At 45.2% G+C, this 24,719-nt stretch overlaps 1 protein-coding gene across 4 annotated transcripts in view; it reads right to left on the reverse strand.

Annotated features, from left to right (window-relative positions):
• STAB1 (stabilin 1) overlaps positions 1–24,719 on the reverse strand; it is a 474,288-nt gene that overhangs the window by 223,634 nt on the left and 225,935 nt on the right. For all 4 annotated transcript variants that reach the window (XR_012788655.1, XM_075575004.1, XM_075575003.1 and 1 more), the window contains exons 21-22: positions 20,096–20,182; positions 18,885–18,996 (exon numbers count right to left, since the gene is read on the reverse strand). Coding sequence is in view for 3 of the 4 variants with exons in the window: in XM_075575004.1 (XP_075431119.1) it covers positions 18,885–18,996; positions 20,096–20,182 (199 nt within the window). In the remaining variant the exon portion in view is untranslated. The remainder of the gene's footprint in view (positions 1–18,884; positions 18,997–20,095; positions 20,183–24,719) is intronic.

Genomic DNA, 24,719 nt, shown 5'->3' on the forward strand with positions numbered 1-24,719 from the left:
CCCCCTATCCTTCCCCCTCCCCTTTCCCTCCTTCCTTCCCCTCCCCCCCTCTGTCCCACCCCAGGGGGAGGGAAGGGGGAGGAAGGGGGGAGAGAGGAGGAAAGGGGGAGAGAGGAGGGAAGGGTGGGAGAGAAGAGGGAAGGGGAGGAAGGGGGGAGAGAGGAGGGAAGCGGGGGTGATAGGAGGGAAGGGGGGAGAGAGGAGGGAAGGGTGGGAGAAAAACGAGAGAAGGCAGCAGAGAGAGAGGGGAAGGGAGAGAGAGGGTGCAGGGGGGTGGGAGAGAGAGCAGGAGGGGCAGGGGAGAGAGCAGGGGGGAGAGATAGGGCAATGGGGGAGAGAGAGTAATGGGGGGAGAGAGAGAGGAGGAAAGGGGGAAAGAGGGGTAGAGAGAAAATGGAGACACAGACACACAGAGACAGACAGACACACAGAGACAGACAGACACACAGAGACAGACAGACAACCAGAGACAGACAGACACACAGAGACAGACAGACACACAGAGACAGACACACAGAGACAGACACACAGAGACAGACACACAGAGACAGACAGACACACAGAGACAGACAGACACACAGAGACAGACAGACACACAGAGACAGACAGACACACAGAGACAGACAGACACACAGAGACAGACACACAGAGACAGACAGACACACAGAGACAGACAGACACACAGAGACAGACACACATACAGACCCGATCCAGCCAATGACATGCCCCCTCCTGTAATAGCCACGCCCCCCGCTCCTGCTCTAAAATTGTGGCAGGACAGCGATCGTTCATGCTTCGAAATTTGGTGACGTCACCACTCTCAAAGCATGAGCGCGGTCAGAGGCACAGGGGACCCAGCCTTAGCAATATAGGAAGCCAAAGTGAATTCACTGGACTTCATGGTCACTAAGGTAGCTAAGGGCTTAATACAAATACTCCAACTATCTAATACCCGTTGTATGTCATAGCGATACAACCGCTATGGTAGGCAAATGGTTAACAGCACCGCCTTTATCAGCCTAACCAATCAATTTGAAACCGATATTTGAATGTTTATATTTGTGTAGTATTATTGCACCACTACCATAGCAGGGAATCTTTTATAATCATGTAACTAGCTCTTAAAAATATAATATATGAAATAATTGCATTATCTTATCTTTCACTATAGAAACAAAAGATATGTTGGATTGGTGAATGTTAGTGATTCTAAATGACATAGTCTGCAACACACATTAATTTACAAGTTTTCAAAAATACATCTGTACTCTGCTTCAAATAACACATCGTTTTACCTTATTTGCTGTTTGAAGCAGAATGCAGAAAAGGGTTAATTGTACACTGTTTCTGTAATCTGTATTAAATCGATCTAGAATTTCTAGATAGATAGTGGGGAGTGACACCAGGAAACTTGCATGTTTCCCCTCTATCTTATGTAACCCTTCCCCCCCCCCCCCCCCAATCGCAGATAGGGTCTATTATGGGGAAAGCTACGCTGGTTACTGGAAGTAGTGTGGTGCATACCTGCTGATAAACAGTAGCCCTGAGTCTCCCGCATGATGGTTGGGGATAGCAACAGGACAGGCTTCTGGGGCATAACCTGACTCGTTCTCACAGTGACAGCACCTCCATCTCTTGCAGCCCCCAGGATAAGGGGAGAAATCCCTGCTTGAGAGTCTCCTTCTTCCCAATAGATTTCAATCTCAGGACAGAAGTATATTAACCAGGATGTCTTTATTCTCTATGCACTCAGTACAGCAGTGACTCCACAGAACTAGGGCCTGCACCCTCAGGATGTCCCTGAACTACACTCCCAGCCAGCGGGCACCAGGAGCAGTCTTACAGTAGCTCTTCCCTTACTCTCTGGTAGAGTAAGGGGAACAGTCACCCACCGCTCCCCTAAGGGAGGGCACACAGTATGTAGAGTCCTGCACACTGCTCAAGGGTAGACCTTGCCTCTCTCACGGTTGAGGCAACTGAGTAAATTCAGGAAGTGCAGCCCCTTAAGTACAGATCCAATATGAACCAGCCCCTTCCCCCTGATTGGACACCAGGCCTGGTTACACTACCTTCTCTGTGACTCACTGGGCTGCAGTGGTGTAGGGAAAACCCATGATTACTCATGGCAATTGCTCTTACCATGGATTACGTGTGCATACCAGGTAACCAAAGGTTAACTAACCAGGCGCTTCAAAGAGTCATTTTGGAGACAGCTGCATCCTGATAGTAAATATACATAGTCCTGGCTGGTCTCCAATACAAACCAGTGAGTGACAAGCTTCTCCTTATAAACAATTAGCTCTCCTCAGAGCACCAGTGTGATTGTAAAGGGAGATTCACGGTTATAGGAGCAGTCAAAAGCCGATGTTAGAGATGAACAGCAACACAGGCAAACTGCAAAACAGCCATGAATCTTCTCCGTGCTGATATAGGGTGCATCCCCCGCAGTTGCTGTGTGGCAGGCAAAGCAGCTGTCTGGCGTGCAACCGGTAACAAACAGCAGGTAAAGAAACACTCCTCCCGTGGGAGGCAGGAACGGTGCACAGCCGAGAGAAAAACTGCAAGCAGGCAGTGGTGGTGTAGAAAAACTCTTTAATCCAACATCAGGGTAAAAGTCTGGCGGATCCTCTGACGCGTTTCAGCCGTGGGCCTTTGTCAAAGAGTGATCCGCCAGTGAACACACAGCCCTAATATGTAGTGTCAGAACTCAGCACACCTGCCGGACAATCACCAAGAGGTGCTCAGCAGGTGTACCTGCTGACTCATCACATAGGGGACACAATGCTTATGATAAAAACAGTAACAGATTCATAATATTGGGTAAATAAACACTAGTCAAAGTATAAATATATAACCAACTTGAATACTGGAACTGATAATGATTAAAAATGAAATGGCAAAACCAGACATACCAAGATTGTTTTAAAAGACTTAAGATGATAAACAACACATCAATAAATAATAAACATAATAGCAATGGAAGTGGATGGGGAGTACTAATAAGTATAGAATGATATATAATAATACCTATATAGACCACATATGATAGTGCTATACTTTATGAGAAATGGATATGATAGAAACATGAATTGATATAACAAACATCTTAATAATATTAGTAATGAAAGATCACTAAAGAAAAATATATTAAAAATAAATAAATAATAAAGTGATGAAAGGACATGGAGGGATAGAAAAAGAGAGAGGGGGAGGAGGGGGGGTGGGGGGGAGCGAGGGGGGGGAAGGAAGGGGGGGAAGGGGAAGAGAGGGAGGGGAGGGGGAGGGAAGGTGGGGGGAGGGAAGGTGGGGGGAGGGGGGGGAGGTGGGGGGAGGGGGGGGAAGAAAGGGGGGGAGGGGAAGAGAGGGAGAGGAGGTGGGAGGGGAGGGAAGGGGGGGAGGGGGTGGTGGGGGAATTGGGGGAGGGGAGGAGGGAGGGGGGGAAGGAAGGGTGGGGGAGGGGGGAGGGGGGGAGGGGAGGGAAGAGGGGGGGAGGGGAGGGAAGAGGGGGGGAGGGAGGGGGGGAAAGGGGAGGAGGGGGGAGGGGGGGAGAGGAAAGGATGGACAAGAGAAGGACGGGGAGGAGAAGTAGTGAAAAGGTAAGAGCACAGTAAGTAGCAGGTAAAAACATAAAAATGCTTTAAAGAAAATGTTGTAGTTCCCAGTCGATGTTTAGACCATATGGATGTAATGTATGAAGAGCAAAAATCCAGTACATTTCTCTTCTATTTAGAAGTTGAAGTCTATCTCCACCTCTAACATGAATGGGGACATGTTCAATGCCAATAAATTTTAAATTAGCTATACCACCCTGTGGGCACTCAGAAAAGTGCCTAGGCACTGGATGTGTAACATCTTTATTCAAAATTAACCTAGCGTGTTCAGAAATACGAACTTTGAGTGGTCTAATAGTCCGACCGACATATTTCTTGTCGCACCCACAGATAATAACATATATGACATAACTGGTGTTACAGTTAATAAAAGAACTTATTTTATGTCTATCTTTGGGGTACAGTGTATGTACTCTTTTGGTAGGGACAGTGGATGGACACCACTTGCAAGAACCGCATTTATAAAATCCTTTTGGTATCTGACCTTTAGATCTAGATGAATTGGATTGAAATAAACTTCTTGATACTGAAGTAGCCAAGGTATTAGCTTTTGTGAATGCGAATCCTGGACCACATTTAGTAATATAATCCAAGTCTGGATCTAATTTGAGAACACCCCAATGCTTATACACAATAGAACGTATTTGCTGTGCCTGTCTATTGTACTGTGTAATAAACAAAGGATTGTCCCAAACTTTAGATTGTTTCTGTGTTTTTTGTTTCCCATAATGAATTAAATCAGTACGGTCCATAGATTCAGCATTAACACAAGCTGCATGAACATCATTTGGGGGGTACACTCTGGTCAAAAATTTCGAACTTAGTTCCTTAGAATGTTTCTCAAAGGAATCTTTATTGGAACACAATCTTCTGTACCTCTGAAATTGGCCCTTGGGGATACCCCGAATAAGGGATTTCGGATGGCTACTTCTAGCATGCAGATAGGAATTTCTGGAGTGGGGCTTAGTAAAGATATCGGTTTGTATATTCATATCGGGATCACCATGGAGTGTCACGTGAAGAAAATCAATAAAATGTGTATCGGTGTGAAATGTAAATTTTAAATTGATATCATTAGTGTTGAGGTTGTGAATAAAGGAATATAAACTATCTAACTCACCGTGCCAAATGAAAACCAGGTCATCAGTGTACCTTTTATAGAAAATAATGTTAGAGTGAAAAATATTGGTGCTACCGTAAATGTGTGTGGATTCCCATAGACCCATAAAAAGATTGGCATATGAGGGAGCAAAAGAACTCCCCATAGCCGTACCCCGTTTCTGAAGATAGAAGAGAGAATCAAACATAAAATAATTGTGCGTGAGTAAAAACAAAATGGAGTCAGTGATAAATGAAATCTGTGCTATAGAAAGTGACGATTCTTCAAGATAATGATGTATAGCCATTAGTCCGTGCTGGTGTTCTATAATGGTGTATAAAGACGTGACATCCATGGTGACCCATCTATACCCATCTTTCCAGATGACATCCTTCAATGCAATAAGAAGAGCAGTGGTATCCTGAATGTATGAAGGTAAAGTCTGTACTATCGGTTGGAGAAACCTGTCGATGTAACGGGAGACACCATCCCCCAAAGATCCAATACTCGAGACGATGGGACGCCCAGGGGGGTTCTCGAAGGATTTATGGATCTTTGGGAGATGGTGAAAAACCGGCACCACAGGATGGTCACAATTCAAAAATTGTCTTTCCTTATTACTCAACACATGTAAAATGTCTCCCAACTCCAATAGATTCTGTAAATCTTTTTTTTGTTTGTTTCAATTTTTTTTATTGTTTTGGAGAGACATAACAAATATTTAACCTTGGAATACATGTGATGTTTTAACAGTGGCACTTGTCCATACAACAAAAAGCATTAACAGTTCGTCATCACTGCTTAAATAAAATATTTGCTATAACACGGTCTTTGAACAAGTGTGGTCTGTCTTCTTATTTCCGGTTGTGTTAGGGAAGCAGCCGCTTCCGTGAGCGTCTCTCATGAACTTAGCAAAGGAAAGAGAAGAGCATAGGAGAGAAGAAAAAGATGGGGGGGGGGTGGAAAGGGGTGGTGGAAGAGCCCATTTGTCTGGTCTTTCTGTATTTATCTCTATGGGGTCCCTAATTTCCTGGCCATATTTCCCAAATTTTGTGAAATTTGTCAGTTTTTTGGCTCAACTGTGCTGTGAGGAGCTCCATCATCTTTATTTCCCTTAGTCTCCATAGCACCGTCTGCCTAGAAGACGCGTTCACCTTTTTCCAGGCCGCCGCAATAACACAGCAGGCTGCCGTCATCACATGAGTTATCATCTTACTTTCTCCTGTTCCTAATTCATCAATTGGTTTGGCCAGCACCATGGTCAGCGGTTCCACCCCAACCTCCACCCCTAGGTACTCTCTGATCAATGTTTGAATCATGACCCAGAATACCTGAATTTTTGGGCAACTCCACCAAATATGAACCATATCTCCTTTTTGCCCGCATCCCCTCCAGCACAAATCCGGGGACCCGGGGAATATCTGGCTCAGCCTGCTCGGGGTTAGGTACCAATGAAATAAAATTTTATAAATATTCTCTTTGATAGTGGTGCAGATTGACGTTTTTGCAGCTACCTCCCAAATGTCCTCCCAGTCTTCTCTATCGATCTCTGTATTCAAATCTTCTGCCCATTTGATCATATAGCTATGTTGGGAACAACCCGCTGATCGCGCCAGGCCCAGATATATCTCTGAAATCAGCCCTTTACAGTAATATCCTTTCCTACACAGTCTTTCAAAATTTGTTAGAGGTTGGAATGCCAAACCTTTGGAGACTGATTGCAGGTAGTGCCTGATTTGGAGGAAACCAAACACTGGTATATTAACTATTTGGTGTTTCTTCTCCAGCGCCTGGAGTGGTAGAATTATACCGTTATCTACAAAGTCGTCAGCTACCATCAGCTTTAACGTCTTGAATTTATTGAGTCCCTGTGGGAGCCAGCCTGGGGGGAATTCAGGGTTGTTGAATATAGGGGTTAGTAGTGTTGGACTGGCTGTCAGACCATATTTATCTTTATTTCTAGACCATATCCGCCATGTACATTTCATTGCTCCCAGTTTTAATGTTTCCAAGAGGGTCTCTCCTCCCCTCTCGGTCCACATAGCGGCCGGGAGAGAGAGAGGTCTCGTATAGGTAGACTCAAGTCCCACCCAGCAACTGGTGGTTGGATCGTTACTCCACATTATTACTTGTTTGAGTTGGGCCGCCAAATAATATTTAATGATATCCGGGACTGCCAAGCCTCCACAATCTTTTGGAGCTAGCATAATAGATCTAGCTACCCTGGGTCTTTTATTTTGCCAGATAAATCGGAAAATTTTGTTTTGTATATTTTTAAGCTCCGGCATTGGAATATCTATAGGGAGAGTCTGGAAATAATACAGGAGCCTTGGTAGGATATTTATTTTGACCGTGGCTATTCTTCCTAACCAAGATATCTGGTATTCATTCCAGGTCTGGAGGTCCTTTTTTAGCCTCTCAAATAAGGGTGGATAGTTATGTTTGTATAGCGAATTATACTCCCTTGTTATTTGGATTCCTATGTATTTGATCTTTGTGGAGTTCCATTTATATTTAAAATTTGCTTGTAGTAATTTAACTTCAGAATCCGATAGGGTTAGGTTCAATGCTTCCGACTTATCCATGTTAATTTTATATCCCGAGATTTTGCTAAATTTATCTAGTTGTGAATGTAGGTTCGGGAGTGAAATCAAGGGTTAGGGTTAGGGTTAGGGTCAGCAAAAAGGGATATTTTGTAGTTTGTCTCTCCTATTACAATTCCATTTATATTTTTTTCGTCTCTAATTGTTGCTGCCAAGGGTTCGATAGAGAGAGCAAACAGAAGCGGAGACAAGGGGCATCCCTGGCGAGTACCATTCTTTATATTTATAGGGTTTGAGTCTCCTCCTGGGAGTTTCACTACGGCCGTGGGAGATCTGTACAGGGCTCTGACCCCTTCTAGATATGGGCCCTTAAATCCATATTTCATTAGTGTTTGGTCTAGGAAGTCCCACCTAATCCTGTCGAATGCTTTTTCCGCATCCAAGCTCAACAGGATGGCCTTCGTGGATGAGAGATGTACATGGTCGATTATGTCTATAATTTTCCTAGTATTGTCTGAGGCCTGTCTGCCGGAAATAAACCCGACTTGATCTATATGTATTAGGCTTGGAAGTATGGGGGTCAGTCTATTTGCAAGAATTTTACTGAACAGTTTTAGATCCGAATTAAGGAGGGCTATGGGGCAGTAATTACCACACTGTAGTGGGTCTCTCCCTTCCTTTGGTATGATTGCTAAATTAGCTTTAGACATGGATGGTGGGATGGCTGTTCCTTCCAGAAACGCATTAAACACATCAAGTAGATACGGGGCTAGAACCGACATACATTTTTTGTAGTACTGATTGGAGAACCCATCTGGGCCTGGCGTTTTGCTGGGTTTTAATTGGGCGATTGCATCTATCAATTCTTCTAGGAATATTTCTTTATTTAGGTCTGAGAGGTTACTTTCCGAAAGTGTCGGAAGTTTACATGATTCCAAGTATGTATAGATAGCCTCCGCGTCTGAGGATTTGTTTTTTGGGAAATTTAGGTTATATAGTTTGTTATAAAAATCCGAGAATTCGTTCGCTATTTGCGTCTCACAGAGTGTCTTCGTACCTGATTTTGTCAGAATAGCTGTTATTTGGGATTTGGCTCTCATACCTCGCAATTTGGAGGCTAGTAATCGGTCGGCTTTATTACCTTTGTCGTAATAGTTTTGTTTGGTCCACCGCAACGCCCTCTCCACCTCATCCATTTGGATCTGCTTAAGTTCAGATCTGGTTTTATCTAACAATTTGAATAGTTTTTTCGAGGGATTAGTTTTATGTTTCTGCTCCAAGAGTTGGACTTTCTCCGCTAGCTCATTATAGAGTTTCTGCTTTATTTTTTTCTTATGAGATGCTATGGAGATCATATTCCCTCTGATTATCGCCTTATGGGCTTCACATAACATTGCTGGTGACTCTACGGAGCCCTTATTCAGCGTGAAGTATTCTCTGAGTTTTTGTTTAATTTCTGTCTCTACATCTACTTGGTTTAACAGAGAATCGTTCAGTTTCCAATTGTATTGGTTAGTTCTATAGAAGGGGAGGGAGAGTGTCAGCGAGACCGGGGCGTGATCCGACCAAGATATTGATCCTATATCTGACTGGGAGGTTGCTTGGAAGATATCTTTAGTACCCAGAAAATAGTCAATCCTTGAGTAGGTTTGGTGTGGGGGAGAGAAATAGGAGTAGTCCCGCCGACCGCGGCGCTGGGCCCTCCATATCTCTGTCAAGGAGAACTCCTTCATTATCTGTCTGAATTCTCTGGCATTTTTTTCCGTGACACGGGGATGTGGAGTCCCCGTGGGGCTTGTTCTATCCTGCTCCGGGATCGCTATCATGTTTAGATCTCCTGCTAGTAACAATGTAGTGCGAGTTTGGGGTCTATAAGGTCACATAGATCACTTAGGAACTTGGCCTGGCCTTCGTTTGGGGCGTAGATGTTAACAAGAGTGACATCCACTCCCGACAAGGTATGAAACACACTAGATGGCGCTCAATACCTTAAACACAGTGCAATACAATAAATATAAACACTTATTAGAAAAATGTGAAAATAATAAACACAAAAAAGTAAAGACACTCAAACCCTTGGACGGACTGTTTCAAGGTCCACACGAAACACAGGTAAGAAAAACCAGGGGAGCGTTGATACCTTTAAAAAGAAAAAAAGACAAACATAGTGCAAACTGTAGCAGATATGTTAAATGAGCTCCCAAGCGGGCACCACAGACTAAGGCCAATGCCAAAATCAAGGTGTCACAGCAGGAACTATGCGGAGGAGATGAATCTTAAGAAAAGAGATGCACACGTGCAGAGTTCAGTAAAAAACACAGTTTATCCAAAAATGATAAAAGTGGAGGCTTACAAGATCCCGGTGGGAAAACAGCATTGACGTTGGTGATCGCAAGACCACATCACCGCGTCTCTGTGCCAGCAAACCGCCACGATACACTACAGCCTGGAGCCGTCTCGTCACTTCCGGTCTTGGGGCCGTCACGTCCCTTCCGGTTGCGCCGCCGGTAGGAAAACAGCTACGGGATTCCAGGCAATCTCTCCCTCTTGATCAATAGGTCACGCTCAACGCGTTTCGCCGTTCTAGCAGACGGCTTCGTCAGGAGTAGCAGTGACCTGTCCTGGGTGTCTTATTTATACCCATACTCCTATCAAAATCCCCTCCTCCTATAAGATAATTGATAGAACATCCCGACAAGGTACCCTGTAGGATAATCTATCTCCCTTCTGGGTCAGCAGTCTCTTGTTTTAACGAGAACTTGACAGTATGCTTAAATAGGACTGCTACCCCTCTTTTTTTTGTGGGGCAAGACGCATAATACGCCCGTGGAAAAACCCTTTGGAAGGTGGATGGGGGGGTCGTAGTATTGAAAGGCGTTTCCTGTAAAAAACAGTATGTCGCCTTTTGTTTTTTTGAACTCTTGGAGGGCAAGTTTTCTTTTGGTGACCGAGTTTAACCCTCTAACATTTAAGGATATTAATTTAAGTGTTGTTTTAAGAGCCATTTATAGTTTTGGGGTGTGTAGTGCGTCCTACCTTTCCCTCCATTTTCCCACGATGGAGGGGGGACCTGCCTTCAGAGCTCCTCTTGTGATCTGCGTTGTTGCTTTGCGGAACCTCAGTGTCTGGGCTTTCCATTCGTCTAAGCTGGGTTTTGTCTCTGTTTAGCGTGGGCTGGGGGAGATAGGCAGGGAGGGGTGGGGGGGGGGGGATAGAGAATGAGAAAAAGAGAATGAGTGGGCAATATGTACGCCCCGTCATGGGTACCCCCATCACTCTAAGGATGGGGGGGTAGGGCATAGTGCCCCTTGAAAACCTCTCGGGACGTCCCGACCGTGGACCCATCTGGATACACCCGGAGCCCAGGTGGTTAATCATGTGGTCAACTGGACCTACTTAAAAGGTAAATACATTAACAAGAAAATGCATAACAAGTTCACTGTGCGTTTCCTGAGAATCAGTATGCAAGTTTGCCCTGTCCTTTAGTGTACGTTGGGTACTTGCCCCCTATCTGGGTGGCTGCCTGCTCCCTTTATCTGGTATCTCTGCCCTCCTCTGGGGTCTATAATCCTCCAACTGGGACACCTATCCTTGGTATTGTCTTAATGCCCTTTCCCTCAGCGTCTAGCTTTGCTGTCTTTGGGGGTTATATAGTTCGCTCGTATCTTGGGTATTGGATATTACTAGAACGGGGTATATCTAGGAGCTCTGTTTTATTGTGTTTGCAGTGGTCTGCTTCGCCTATTTGTTAGGTGCGCTTAGGGCTGAGACCCGCTGCGCCCGGCGGCGCGGGCGGCTGCACGGGCTTTCCCCACCAGCAGGGGAATCCTCCCGAGCCGGTACCGGTCCCCCCTGGCTGCACAGCTCACTACACGCTGTGATGCGTCAGCCGCTAGGGGATACAAGAGAATTGTAATCCCTAGCTTTGACGCGTCACGTGGTGTGGCTGTGGGCCAATGAGGAGGGGAGGCTTCGGGAGGAGGAGAGGCTTCGGGGAGCAGGGAGGAGTGTGGAGAGAAAGCAGCATGAGTGCCTGTCTGTGTGTGTGTATGTGTGTGTCTGAGTGCCTATCTGTGTTTGTGTATGTGTGTGCCTGAGTGCGTGAGTGCCTGCCTCTGTGTGTGTGTATATGTGTATGAGTGCCTGCCTGCGTGCGTGTGTGTGTGTGCGTGTGTGCGTGTGTGTGTGTGTGAGAGAGAGTGCCTGCGTGTGTGTATGAGTGTGTGTATGAGTGCCTGTGTGTGTGTATGAGTGCCTGTGTGTGTGTGTGTGTTGCTTGTGATTACTTCCATCAGCAGCTCCAGCCCGAGCCCGTGGAGGGAGGGAGGGGGGGGGGAGAGTAGCGGGTCCCTCCGCTCAAGCCACGCCCCCCCTCCCGCTCAAGCCTCCCACTCCCTAGAGACCGCATATCGCGGTCTGTGTATGTCAGCGCCCCGCCTGTCTGCAGTGCGGGAGCGCTGACAGAGGGAGCGGGGCCTTAGCCTTAGTTATCGTTGAGCTGCTTCAGAGCTTGATTTTCCTTTTACATTGCTATGGCCATACTCATTTATTATGGAGTTGATATGATGTTTCACCACTAGATGGTAAATTTTAGGCTTGATACTCAGGTAAGTGCCACCATTTTAGAACGGATTCTGTGTAGAATGCATTAGTTCCGATTGCGACAAGCTTCCCCCTCAGCCCAGTCCCAGCCCCCACCAACCCCAACACCTGCGCCCTCCCCCCCTGAAACACCGCGATCACCCCCCTAAGGGCCCATATACAGGGCCTCTCCACCCGGCCCCCAGTTCGAGGAGCCGGAGAGAGCCGCGGCTACAGCACGCGGGGGGGGGGGCAACCACGCGGGGGAGCGAGACCCGTCCACAAGCCGCAGAGCAGGCAGCCCCAGGGGGGAGAGGAGGGAGGGGGGGAGGAACAAGGCAGACCAAGCTTGGGTCCAGGCGCATCAGCAGGCAAATGGGCGTCGGGAACAGAGGGGCCCTCCAAGTCCCGGACACCCTCCAGGACAGCGGATCACAGCGGCACAGTCCTCAACGTCGCTGCATCCTCACAGAACTCCGCATGTCAACAGGCCAGGCAAGTGCTCCTCTTGTGCGTGCTGCAAGCGAGACGCGCAGGGGGGGATCCCCTACTCCTCTTCTGCTGGGGCTCTCTACGTGGCGATCCGTTGTGATGCTCGCTGTGGTCTCGGCTGTTGGTGTTGGCGCCCTGTATCCTCCGCATCCTCAGGGGCGTCTTCTTCTCCAGCTTGTGTCAGACCCAGGCCTCTTAGGAACCGCGTGCAGTCCTCAGGGTAGGAGAGCGTATGGAATTTGCCTCCCTTATTTACCACGATTTTAAAGGGAAAACTCCAGCGGTATTTTACGTTGTTGTCCTTTAGTTTTTGGGTCAAAGGCTTTAGCTCTCTTCGTCTGTCAATCGTTTTTTTTGAGAGGTCACTGTATATTTCAAGCTTAGTGTTCTGAAACTGCACTGTGCCCCTCTCTCTGCTGGCCGTGAGGATCACCTCCTTTGTCAGGTAGTGGTGCAGTTTAATGATGACATCTCTTGCTCTTCTGGGATCCGCAGACTTTGGCCCCAGGGCTCTGTGGGCACGGTCCATCTCCATCTTGTCGAGAATGAGCTCTGGGACCAAGTCCTTGAACAGGTCCATCAAATATAGCGAAGCAAGTCTGCGTCAACCGCCTCTGGGATATATCTGATCCGGACATTTTGTCTGCGGTCTTCCGCTTGTCTGTTCTTCCGCTTGCTCATTGAGTGCCCGTATCTCGAACTGCATTCTGTTAATTTCTACAGAGGATTGGGCATGTTCCAGACTGTCCACTTTATTTTTAATAGTGTCTGTGCTCTCCGATAGACGATTCATGTTAGCTTGCAGGGTATGCACTGCTTTAGAGAGATCGTCTTGGAAGCCCTGTCTCATCCTGGTGAACAGGTCTTCGAGATACTCCTTGTTTATTTCCCTACTCACGCCGTCAGGTTCCTTATCGGCCGCACTGCCAGGCCCTGCGAGTTAGATGCGTCGCCATCTTGGAGTAGGCCGCAGCTCAGAGCGGGCCTCTGACTCGCCGGGAAATAGCTAGAGACGCTTTGTTGCGCCGGTTTTTTCGAGCGGTTGGTGTTTTATACTGTCAGGGGCTCGGGAGCTCTCCGTCTATGTGTCCATGTGCGGTGACGTCACCGGAAGTCTCACTTCTGTAAATCTTTAATGTAATTAGATGTGGGATCTGTCTTCAATCTCAAGTAGAAATTACTATCACTCAATAACCTTAAGGCTTCTTCCCTATACTTAAGGGCTGATTGGACCACAATGGCACCCCCTTTGTCCGCCTTTTTTATAATGATGGAATTGTCATGTTTTAAAATGTCAAGGTCAGTCATCTCTTCTTTAGAGAGATTATCAAATGTAGGTGATGAAAAGGAAAAACCTTCTGCCAAAATTCTAAGGTCTCTGTCGACCAACCTTTCAAAAGTGGATATACTGGGACCCCTGGAATTGTGGGGAATAAACAATGATCTTCTTTTTAAACCAGAGTCTACATGACCAAAAAATGGGGTTTCTAATGGGTTATCTATACAGCCCTCCAGATATAAAGATTTCATCTCAAGATTGAAGACATCTTCCCTGAAAGAACACACATCCAGATTAGTCGGTTCAACATATGGATCAGTATCTGTAAACACACTAGCATTATCTTTTTTAATAAACTATTTTTTAAGAGCTAACTTCCTAGTATATTTTTGGAGGTCTATAATGGTAGAAAAAAGATTAAGGTTCTCATAAGGAGCAAAATTAAGGCCTTTGTTCAACAGCAATGTTTGTTGCGGAGTCAAAACAGTGTCTGAGATATTAATGACATTGCTTTTAGATACATCTAGAAGTATTTCTTTCTCTTGCTGTCGGAGCCAGTGATTTTCCCTGTTCTTCTTCCCCCTTCTGCACCTCTTCTGTTTTTTGCCTGTGTGTTGGTTTTATTAGCAGGGGGCCCAGGTGGATCATCACGGGTACTTGATAAATAGCTCTTATTTAAAAAGCCACGTTCAGAATCTTTATGGTCTTGATGTCCATGTTTAGAAAAGGACACAGATGGTCTATCCGTAGTGTCAGATGAATCAGTATCAAAACTAGACCTACGGTCTGAATGCGGTGATTTAAGAAGAGATTTTGTATTTGACCTTTGTTCAATATTGTCTCCATCATGCGCCCATTTATTAGGTGTGGAGTGAGAGGGGTTTCTAGATCTGTTAAAGTCCCGGTTGGAAATAGGTCTTTCCCAGAAATAGACCTGATTCCTTTCATAATTCACTCTATCTCTTGAAAATTTCTCTTGTTTTTTCAGGATCACCCCTTTCTCCATTTTTTCAATATTTTGTAACAAGATTTTGTCATTATGTGGGAATTGTTCCATATGACTAAATTTATTAAGCTCGGTTTTGAGAGTATTTATCTCTTTGGCTAAGACTGCCTTATCATTAATTTTCGTTTGTATTATAAGTTCCACAAGTTTTTTAGAACTCTCATCCAGTATTTTTCTCCAGTGGAGTTCAAATTCTTTATTAATGAACATGGTTGTTATATCAATTCATGTTTCTATCATATCCATTTCTCATATAGCACTATCATATGTGGTCTATATAGGTATTATTATATATCATTCTATACTTATTAGTACTCCCCATCCACTTCCATTGCTATTATGTTTATTATTTATTGATGTGTTGTTTATCATCTTAAGTATTCTAAAACAATCTTGCTATGTCTGGTTTTGCCATTTCATTTTTAATCATTATCAGTTCCAGTATTCAAGTTGGTTATATATTTATACTTTGACTAGTGTTTATTTACCCAATATTATGAATCTGTTACTGTTTTTATCATAAGCATTGTGTCCCCTATGTGATGAGTCAGCAGGTACACCTGCTGAGCACCTCTTGGTGATTGTCCGGCAGGTGTGCTGAGTTCTGACACTACATATTAGGGCTGTATGTTCACTGGCGGATCACTCTTTGACAAAGGCCCACGGGCTGAAACGCGTCAGAGGATCCGCCAGACTTTTACCCTGATGTTGGATTAAAGAGTTTTTCTACACCACCACTGCCTGCTTGCAGTTTTTCTCTCGGCTGTGCACCGTTCCTGCCTCCCACGGGAGGAGTGTTTCTTTACCATGGATTACTGCCAGGAGGAGGGCAGACTGATAGCCCAAACCAGCCAGGGCTACACTTAAATAGCAAAATTAATATCTCACACATTTTGTTTGACACTATTGAGGTAAACTTTAAAAATTACAGTACAACCACGTGTAAAATGACAAAATATAGCAAGGTGATGTGGTTTGTACAGTGCCAAACTAGTAGATATGATACATATATTGAATGTAGTACACTATCAGCTGTAAACTACTGTATTTAAAAAGTTAATCATTAAAATGTGCACTGCATGCTCCAGGCGTCTATATCACTAATATTCAAACAAGGAAAAGAACCCCCAGACTGTATGAGTTACAGGCCAATATCCTTATAAACACAGACATCAAAATTTACTCTAAACTAATCGGCAACAGATTAAGTCGTATCCTGCCCAGACTGATACACCCATATCAAGTCGGATTTATTAGAGATAAACAAGGGGCTGACAACACACGATGAATTATTGATCCGCTAGAAATAGCCAATACAAAAAAAATACAGGTTATGGTGTTGAGTTTGGATGCAGAAAAGGCATTTGATAGGATAGAATGGGCATATCTTAGAGAGACGCTTGGGTCATTTGGCTTCGGGAAAAAGCTGACAAATGCGATCATGTCACTGTACTCGAACCCTGTCGCTAGAATTATTCACCAGGGCTTTAGCTCTGATCCCCTCAGGATCAAAACTGGCACGAGACAGGGATGCCTCATTTCACCGCTGTTATTTGCCCTGTGCATGGAGCCTTTAGCGGCTCAGATCCGTAATTGCCCAGACATCACTGGAATCGACACGAGAAACCAAACGCATAAGGTGGCCCTATAACGCAGACGATGTCCTCATGGTGCTGTCTAACCCACTCACTTCTCTCCCGAACTTATCAGCCTGTTAGGGAAATTGAACAAAATGTCAGGGTTTAAAATTAATCAATCTAAATCAGAGGCACTAAATATAAATTTACCAAAACCAACAGAGCAACTAATCGAGATTAATTTCAATTTTAACTGGTAACGCAATGCATAAAGTATTTAGGTATCCATATCACCAAAAATTATGGGTCCATTTATAAGGCAAATTTCCCAAAACTCATACAGTACCTAAGAAAGGATCTAAGAACATGGTCATTCCACAACATCTCATGGATTGGAAGGATTTATAGTGTCAAAATGAATCTCCTCCCGTAGATACTATATCTGTTTCAGACTCTACCAGTGCCACTGAGACTGAAACATATAGACTCTCTGCAATCTGAGATATACAAATTCATTGGGGGAGGTAAGAAAGCAAGAATTAGGAAACTGACCCTTATGAAGCAAACATCAAAAGGGGGGCTGGCGGTATCTTGCCTGTTATCATATTATAAAGCAGCGCAATTATGCCAAATATCCCAATGGGATACAGACCTTGCATTGAAAAGATGGGTAGCATTGGAGAAAGAGGTTTGCTCCCCATTGGAGTTGAAAAACCTAATCTGGATCCCAACATTAGCTCGGAAAGCTTTAAAATCGCCATTATCCTCGATGACCAGCTCGTTAACAATTTGGGAGAGTTCCAAATTTAAATGTGCTCTAACCAACAGGAACTCCTTGATGACCCCTCTCTGGGGCAACCCAGAGTTTGCTCCAGGTGTGCATGGAACGGACTTCTCAATTTGGATACAAAAAGGTCTGATTAAACTCAGAGATCTGGAGGGGAATAGTAAGATTAAAACTTTTGAGCAAATTAGATCAGATAAAAATATCCCTCATTCAGAAATCTTTAGATACATCCAGATCAGAGCATTCTATAATAATTCTACCCCTCATCCCCCATTGACTAATTTTGAAAAGCTCTGTCTTATTGAGACTGATACCCGGGGACTTACATCGCAAATGTATAGAGAGGTGATTGGTTCTGGTCTTAAGGTATCACAAAAGTTAGGATATATGGCACAATGGGAGACAGACCTGAGAGAGATACTAGACGCCGCAGAATGAACAAAAATCGCTACAGCAACGGCCAAGAGCTCAATGTGCACGACATTAAAGGAGACGCATATAAGGTTCTAATGAGATGGTATCTCACCCCACTTAAATTTTCGAAATTTCTGGATTTGAACTCCCCATTGTGTCCTAGACAATGTGGAGAGAGTGCAGATTTGTTGCATTTGCTGTGGTCTTGTCCTCGGATTGCCCCTGTATGGGAGAATATTAGAGATTGACTACAGAGGATTTTTGACCTCACTATTCCACTAGACCCATGGCTCTTTCTACTGAATAGACCATGGCCAGGCCTAACCAAAGCAGAACTTAAATTGGTTGCCCATTTTGCAACAGCAACGAGGTGCGAGATTGCAGCATTAAGGAAACAGAATAAAATTCCATCAATACCCACGATCAGGAACAGAATTTGGTTTGTATGCCAGATGGAAAAGCTGACAAGTTTGGTCAATGACACTGGCGAAAAATTTCTAAAAGTCTGGATGCCCTGGTTGGCTCAGACAGACATCCCAAGGGTAGAGAGAACCTCGATCTGTCTTTAATAGATGCAAATGCGTTCTCGTTTGACAGTAATGCTGGAGTGAAGGTCGCAAATGAGGTAGCATTAATCCCAGGTGTGTAGTAGGAAAGGAGTAGGAAAGCAATCATAAGACTGGGCTGGGCGAGTCCAGTGGCAGCACGGAGCTTGGATTGGGGAGCAGACCCGCCCCTTTGCCCTCCCCCTTAACCCCTTATTGTTTCCTTTTTGGAATTAAAAGAAACATGTTTAATATTGGTATGTAAATGTACTGTAACAATTGTTGTATGTTAGTCACTTGTTTTACATTGAAAACCAATAAAAATCAAAGTTATAAAAATAAAAAAAAATGTGCACTGGTCTTTTTCAGACTCTGTCCAGTCGATTGCTAACAATAGCCATACGTCAAATGCAACTTGGGCACCGAGAAAAAAAATGGAATTTGGAGACATTCTGCTTCTAGGATATTTCGGAAGTTTGGCAATCAGCAAATGAGAGTTTTTTTGATGTAGTATGTTACAACCCAAAGTTTAGTAACTTAGAATTAGCTATAAATATATATTTTTAAAAAATATATATTTGAACCTGCCTTTAAAATCCCCCGATTAGAAATCCATATGATTTTCACCCATTTTTTTTTTTACAAAGTCTGAAACATAGAATCGGCCGAAACTAAACGTCAAAAATCAAAGATGACTGTTGGAATAATCCAATAGGAAGCAGCAACCTTATCAATCCCACTTTGATTTACCTAATGAGAAACGGATTACCAGCAACTACAGAGGTATATATCTTGGAAACTGGGGGAGAAGAAGCTAAAACAGTGTGGATTAGCCCTAAAAGACACTTTGGTTCAGATTCTGCAAAACAAATAAAAAATAAAGGGATTAGGAGGAATTACTGTTTTAATAATACAATTTTGCTTCTTGACAAAGAGTTTTATTTGCTCACCTTCTTCGCAGTCTTTCCCATGTTTATTTGGGTTGGAGCATATGTGACAGGCAATTCCTTTATACTTCACAAAGCATGTACACTTGCCGTTTCCTTGAATACCGTCATTGCACTGCAAGAGCACACATAATAGAATAATAGAATAACACATGGGCTACCACAATCTATTTCAGTGCTAACTGAAAATTATCATGACAGTCTGGGGTGCAATGCAGGTGTGAAAGGGCAGTTGCTATCTTCCTATGCCAGGTCAATTATTTGCAGAATAACCCGACCTGCTCCCAACCAGCTATGTTCAGCCAATGAAGCTGCCCTGTGACAGGGGCCATGTTAGATTCAGAAGCACAGCGGCTTCTCCAGTCTTGGAGGCCTTTGCAGAATCTGATGTGTTTGGTGATACTGTATGGGGTTTTACTGATGACACAGCTTAAGGGCCATAATTAATAAATAGTGCTATTCCATAAGACACATTCTGACTCCAAAACACACCTTGAATGGGCCATAATGTATCTTTCTGTATCAACAAATGTCTTGTGTAATAGCACCACATATGTAAAACAAGTAGACCATTGTTTACTAATTAAATCAAATAACTGAATGCTGCACATTCTAAAATATACAATTTTAAATGTGGGAGTTTAAAAAAGCTGTAACATGGCTGTCAGCAATTTAAAAAATAAAATTTCTCATTACCATGATAATGACCGAGTTTGTTTATTTAAAGCAGTTTTTTTTTGCCAAAAGACACCTTGCGGTGCTGGAGGACTCTGGAATGGGCTGGAAGTTCCCTTCCAGCATGGAAAAGGTCTTATGGCAGAAAACAACTTATTCAATACGGACCTACATTTTTCCTCCTTTTGTTTTTTTTAGAGGTTAAGATTAAACTGTCTGCCAGTAAAAAACCTGTATGCTACTGAGCCAAGCATTGCTGAGGACATCATTATGATGCAGCAAATCCACATATGACATATATGCCGTTACTAATTAGCTTACTGGCAGATAAATTACTGATGTCCATTTAAAATTGCCTGAGAAGTAGAGACACAAAATGTAAATATTTTCAGAACCAGAGGCTTCCAGAGGAAAAAATGTCAGTATTAGAAGATCGTTACAAAAATTATGAGCAGCAAGTTTACTGATTTAACAATACAGCATTTTCCTAATTGTACCAATCACATACTGTAAATAAGAAAACTCAGCAGTAAACTTACAATCCCTCTGCCATAACAGGGATCTGAAAATCCTGCAGGACAGGATTTGCAGTCAGGACCAAAAAAACCTTTGCAACAACCAGGCTCCTGAAAACAAAAGGCAAGTTATCATTTAAAGCAGATTCATCCTTCAGATTGCTGTCTTAGTAAATACATAGTTACATAGTGACACAGTTACACAGTTACATAGTCACATAGTTACACAGTTACATAATAGAGGAGGTTGAAAAAAGACATACAGTACGTCCATCAAGTTTAACCTATGCTAAATTTACACGACAGATACTTTATACTATATCAGTATATTGATCCAGAGGAAAGCAAACAAAAAACCCAAGTGAAATATCTCATAAGGGGAAAATAAATTCCTTCCTGACTCCAAATATTGGCAATCAGATTACTCCCTGGATCAACATCCTTCCCATGTTTTCTTATTTGGAATATATTTCATTTCTAAAAAAAATGTCCAACCTTTTTTTGAAAAAAATAAATAAATAAATAAACTTTATATCTACCATCAGTCTCCATGGGTAATGAATCCCACATATTTATTGCACTTACTGTAAAGAACCATTTCATTTGTTGCTGGTGAAATCTCCTTTCCTCCAACCTTAAGGGATGGCCCCTGAGTCCTTTGTACTGTCGTTGGGCTGAATAGATCTTCTGAAAGCTCCTTGTACTGTCCCCAAATATATTTGTATATAGTTATCATATCCCCTCTTAGGCCTGGGACCCGCTGCGCCCGGCAGCGCGGGCGGCCACACGCGAGTTCCCCACCAGCAGGGGAATCCTCCCGAGCCGGTCCCGGTCCCCCCTGGCTGCACAGCTCACTACACGCTGTGACGCGTCAGCCGCTAGGGGATACAAGAGAATTGTGATCCCTAGCTTCGACACGTCATGTGGTGTCACGTCACGTCAAGTGCGTGTCTGTGTGTGTCTGAGTGCCTATCTGTGTGTGTGCGTGAGTGCGTGTCTGTGTGTGTGTATGTGTGTGTCTGAGTGCCTATCTGTGTTTGTGTATGTGTGTGCCTGAGTGCGTGAGTGCCTGCCTCTGTCTGTGTGTGTGTGTGTATGTGTGTGCCTGAGTGCGTGAGTGCCTGCCTCTGTCTGTGTGTGTGTGTGTATGTGTATGAGTGCCTGCCTGCGTGCGTGTGTGTGTGTGAGAGAGAGTGCGTGTGTGTGTGTGTGTGAGAGAGTGCCTGCGTGTGTGTATGAGTGCCTGCGTGTGTGTATGAGTGTGTGTTGCTTGTGATTATTTCCATCAGCAGCTCCAGCCCGAGCCCGTGGAGGGAGGGGGGGGGGGAGAGTAGCGGGTACCTCCGCTCAAGCCACGCCCCCCCTCCTGCTCAAGCCTCCCACTCCCGCCCACCTCCCGCTCCGGCTCCCTACAGACCGCATATCGTGGTCTGTGTATGTCAGCGCCCCGCCTGTCTGCAGTGCGGGAGCGCTGACGGAGGGAGCGGGGCCTTAGCCTTAGACGCCTCTTGTTTAATGTAAAAAAATCTAATTTAGCTAAACTCTCCTCAAATTAGATTATTCATCCCCTTTATTAATTTGGTGGCTCTTCTCTGTACTTTCTCTAGTTCCATAATGTCTTCTCTAAGTACTCCATATTCAAGGTGTGTTCTTACTAATGCTTTATAAATGGGCGTAATTATGTTTACGTTCATTGCCTGTTTAAGGCAAGATAAGATCTTGTTTGCTTCTGCAGCTACAGGTACTGCATAACTTCGGGCATTATTGCTAAGCCTGCTGTCTACAAGCACTCCTAAATCCTTCTCCATCAAGTATTCTCCTAATTTATCCTCATTTAATTTGTAATTGCTGTTTATTCTTGTTTCCCAAATGCATAGCCTTACATTTCTCTTCTCTCACTGTCAGGCACCCACATGCAGGTAATGGTCTCACTGCCAGGCACCCACATGCAGGTAATGGTCTCACTGTCAGGCAGCCACATGCAGGTAATGGTCTCACTGTCAGGCACCCACATGCAGGTAATGGTCTCACTGCCAGGCACCCACATGCAGGTAATGGTCTCACTGTCAGGCACCCGCATGCAGGTAATGGTCTCAATGCCAGGCACCCACATGCAGGTAATGGTCTCACTGTCAGACACCCGCATGCAGGTAATGGTCTCACTGTCAGGCACCCACATGCAGGTAATGGTCTCACTGCCAGACACCCGCATGCAGGTAATGGTCTCACTGTCAGGCACCCACATGCAGGTAATGGTCTCACTGTCAGGCACCCACATGCAGGTAATGGTCTCACTGTCAGATACCCGCATGCAGGTAATGGTCTCACTGTCAGGCACCCGCATGCAGGTAATGGTCTCACTGTCAGGCACCCACATGCAGGTAATGGTCTCACTGTCAGGCACCCAAATGCAGGTAATCGTCTCACTGTCAGGCACCCACATGCAGGTAATGGTCTCACTGTCAGGCACCCACATGCAGGTAATGGTCTCACTGCCAGACACCCGCATGCAGGTAATGGTCTCACTGTCAGGCACCCACATGCAGGTAATGGTCTCACTGTCAGGCACCCACATGCAGGTAATGGTCTCACTGTCAGATACCCGCATGCAGGTAATGGTCTCACTGTCAGGCACCCGCATGCAGGTAATGGTCTCACTGTCAGGCACCCACATGCAGGTAATGGTCTCACTGTCAGGCACCCAAATGCAGGTAATCGTCTCACTGTCAGGCACCCACATGCAGGTAATGGTCTCACTGTCAGGCACCCACATGCAGGTAATGGTCTCACTGTCAGACACCCACATGCAGGTAAAGGTCTCACTGTCAGGCACCCGCATGCAGGTAATGGTCTCACTGCCAGGCAGCCACATGCAGGTAATGGTCTCACTGACAGGCACCCACATGCAGGTAATGGTCTCACTGTCAGGCACCCACATGCAGGTAATGGTCTCACTGCCAGGCACCCACATGCAGGTAATGGTCTCACTGCCAGGCACCCACATGCAGGTAATGGTCTCACTGTCAGGCACCCGCATGCAGGTAATGGTCTCACTGTCAGGCACACACATGCAGGTAATGGTCTCACTGCCAGGCACCCACATGCAGGTAATGGTCTCACTGATAGGCACCCACATGCAGGTAATGGTCTCACTGTCAGGCACCCACATGCAGGTAATGGTCTCACTGTCAGACAACCACATGCAGGTAATGGTCTCACTGTCAGGCACCCGCATGCAGGTAATGGTCTCACTGCCAGGCACCCACATGCAGGTAATGGTCTCACTGCCAGGCACCCACATGCAGGTAATGGTCTCACTGTCAGGCACCCACATGCAGGTAATGGTCTCACTGCCAGACACCCGCATGCAGGTAATGGTCTCACTGTCAGACACCCACATGCAGGTAATGGTCTCACTGTCAGGCACCCACATGCAAGTAATGGTCTCACTGTCAGGCAACCACATGCAGGTAATGGTCTCACTGCCAGGCACCCACATGCAGGTAATGGTCTCACTGCCAGGCACCCACATGCAGGTAATGGTCTCACTGTCAGGCAACCACATGCAGGTAATGGTCTCACTGTCAGGCACCCGCATGCAGGTAATGGTCTCACTGCCAGGCACCCACATGCAGGTAATGGTCTCACTGCCAGGCACCCACATGCAGGTAATACTCTCACTGCCAGGCACCCACATGCAGGTAATGGTCTCACTGTCAGGCACCCGCATGCAGGTAATGGTCTCACTGCCAGGCACCCACATGCAGGTAATGGTCTCACTGCCAGGCACCCACATGCAGGTAATACTCTCACTGCCAGGCACCCACATGCAGGTAATGGTCTCACTGTCAGGCACCCACATGCAAGTAATGGTCTCACTGTCAGGCAACCACATGCAGGTAATGGTCTCACTGCCAGGCACCCACATGCAGGTAATGGTCTCACTGCCAGGCACCCACATGCAGGTAATGGTCTCACTGTCAGGCAACCACATGCAGGTAATGGTCTCACTGTCAGGCACCCGCATGCAGGTAATGGTCTCACTGCCAGGCACCCACATGCAGGTAATGGTCTCACTGCCAGGCACCCACATGCAGGTAATACTCTCACTGCCAGGCACCCACGTGCAGGTAATGGTCTCACTGCCAGGCACCCACATGCAGGTAATGGTCTCACTGCCAGGCACCCACATGCAGGTAATACTCTCACTGCCAGGCACCCACATGCAGGTAATGGTCTCACTGCCAGGCACCCACATGCAGGTAGACAATAGGAAAAAACCTGGCGCTTACCTTAAGCTTAATATATGAGGTGTGCTTACAATGTGGCAGTAAGTTAGACCACGGCTCTATGACAGATGCTTTGAGCCAGCATGGAGTTCCCCTCTGCTGCAACCCCAGGGAAGGGTTAATCCGGAACCCTTTTAAAGATATAGAGACATACAAGCAATGGGGGAGCGTGGGATTAAAAAAACATTTGACAATAAAAAACAATAAAATACAATAAAATTAATGTGGTTACAACAATATTGCTGGGGGTTGGTGAAAATATTAAATACACTTACACGGCCATGTGCAAGCGGACACGGTAATGTGGTTTCTTTAAGCAATTCCAGTCACTCCCAACAACAGGTAATGGTGGTTTAGAG

The sequence above is a fragment of the Ascaphus truei genome, chromosome 17 (assembly GCF_040206685.1).
Source record: "Ascaphus truei isolate aAscTru1 chromosome 17, aAscTru1.hap1, whole genome shotgun sequence".
In the NCBI taxonomy this organism is placed as follows: Eukaryota; Metazoa; Chordata; class Amphibia; order Anura; family Ascaphidae; genus Ascaphus; species Ascaphus truei.